Source organism: Stegastes partitus, unplaced genomic scaffold, assembly GCF_000690725.1.
Source record: "Stegastes partitus isolate 25-593 unplaced genomic scaffold, Stegastes_partitus-1.0.2 Scaffold2434, whole genome shotgun sequence".
Classification (NCBI taxonomy): Eukaryota; Metazoa; Chordata; class Actinopteri; family Pomacentridae; genus Stegastes; species Stegastes partitus.
Genome location: NW_007580165.1, coordinates 1 through 1,334, shown reverse-complemented (window position 1 = coordinate 1,334; position 1,334 = coordinate 1). Strand labels below are relative to the sequence as shown.

General features: G+C 46.4%; 1 protein-coding gene across 1 annotated transcript; it reads right to left on the bottom strand.

Moving 5' to 3' along the window:
* Nucleotides 1–6: 6 nt before the first annotated feature.
* On the bottom strand, nt 7–876 carry LOC103375004 (ras-interacting protein RIP3-like). Its single transcript, XM_008305189.1, has 2 exons — nt 663–876; nt 7–568 (listed from the first exon to the last, which is right to left on the bottom strand). Exons 1-2 carry the CDS (start codon nt 669–671, stop codon nt 272–274), a joined length of 306 nt encoding a protein of 101 aa, XP_008303411.1. The 5' UTR covers nt 672–876; the 3' UTR covers nt 7–271.
* Nucleotides 877–1,334: the final 458 nt, after the last annotated feature.

Below are 1,334 nucleotides of genomic sequence, written 5' to 3'. Positions count from 1 at the left end.
GCACATACATAGACAACCTTTTTCAACCAACATGACAAGTCCCACTCTGGTTCAACATGCTTAATCCCCTTTTGTAATCATATGAACTATTCTGTGCATTACAGTTCGTTGTTGCACCTACAGCGGCTCTGTCTCACGTAACTACAGAGTCACAATGGTCATTTCATCAAAGTAGTAAAATAAACCACTCAGTAAACGTCAAAAACACTTTCCGAAAGCGACCATCTTTAACTGTCTCTAAACACTATAATTGCTAAAAATCTACTCCAAACTACGCGTCCTCTATCGCGGCAGCTTTACTGGACGAGGACATCTTGACTGTGCTCTGGAGGGCAGCTGATGAGGAGGACGAGGTGGTGCTGGACTTCTTCTCCATTGATCTGAAGGAAGTTGTGGTGGTGGTGGACTTTTTCTGAACAGTCTGGATGGTCTTCTTCCTCTTCACGTGCAGGACCTCCATGGCATCCATGTTGACGCCTTGTTGAATCTCCTCGCTGGTCTCCACCTGCTCGGACGTTTGCTGTTGCTGCTGCTGCTGCTGCTCCTCCATCTGCTGCTGGTGGTGCAGCTGAAAGACGGAAGTTAACAGGATCGCTTTTTAGTAATACTGACATTTTATTGTCTATTGATTTTCTAGAATCCACTTGTCCGTATTTCCTCACCATCATCATGTGCTGATACTTTGAGATAGCTTCGTCGGTGCTAACTCCCTCGGCCAGACCCAGCTCTGCAGCCCGGCGGGCGAGCTCGGCCTTGTGGGAGCCAGGAGGGGTCCAGCCCACTCCTCTGATCCAGTTAAGGTCTGACTTGTAGTTCACCTGCAACAACGGGGAACAGCAGTTTGAGTGGTCGATGCTGCAGGAATCAAGAGAGTCAACATGACAAATCTCACCAGATTTCACTCAACACTAATGCTACAGCAAAAATGAGCACCCATTTTATTCTTTCTTTATAATTTAACAAGAAAACAACTTGGAATAAAAAAAAAACTTTTTACAATCAATCAAATCCATGCAAGTTTTGCAGCATGTTGTATAAATGTAAGTCCTCCTGCTGATTTTACATGTGGGGCCCAACTGAGTCCCGCAAACCAGCCGGTAATTCTACACTTGAATAGGTAGTTTGGAATAGTTTGGTTAAAGTAGTGTGTATAAATCCACCAGTACTAACATTTTTGCCACTGAGAGCCAAACAAAGCAGGTGAGCTGTAGGTTGGAAAACCAAAACAATTAAAGCCGCAAGCGGCGATGGACGGGTCCTCGCCCTACGCTTGTCGGCCTTCGCGCACGGCGGGACTGTGATCCGGCATGTCGAGTTTGGGGCAGATCGGAGCA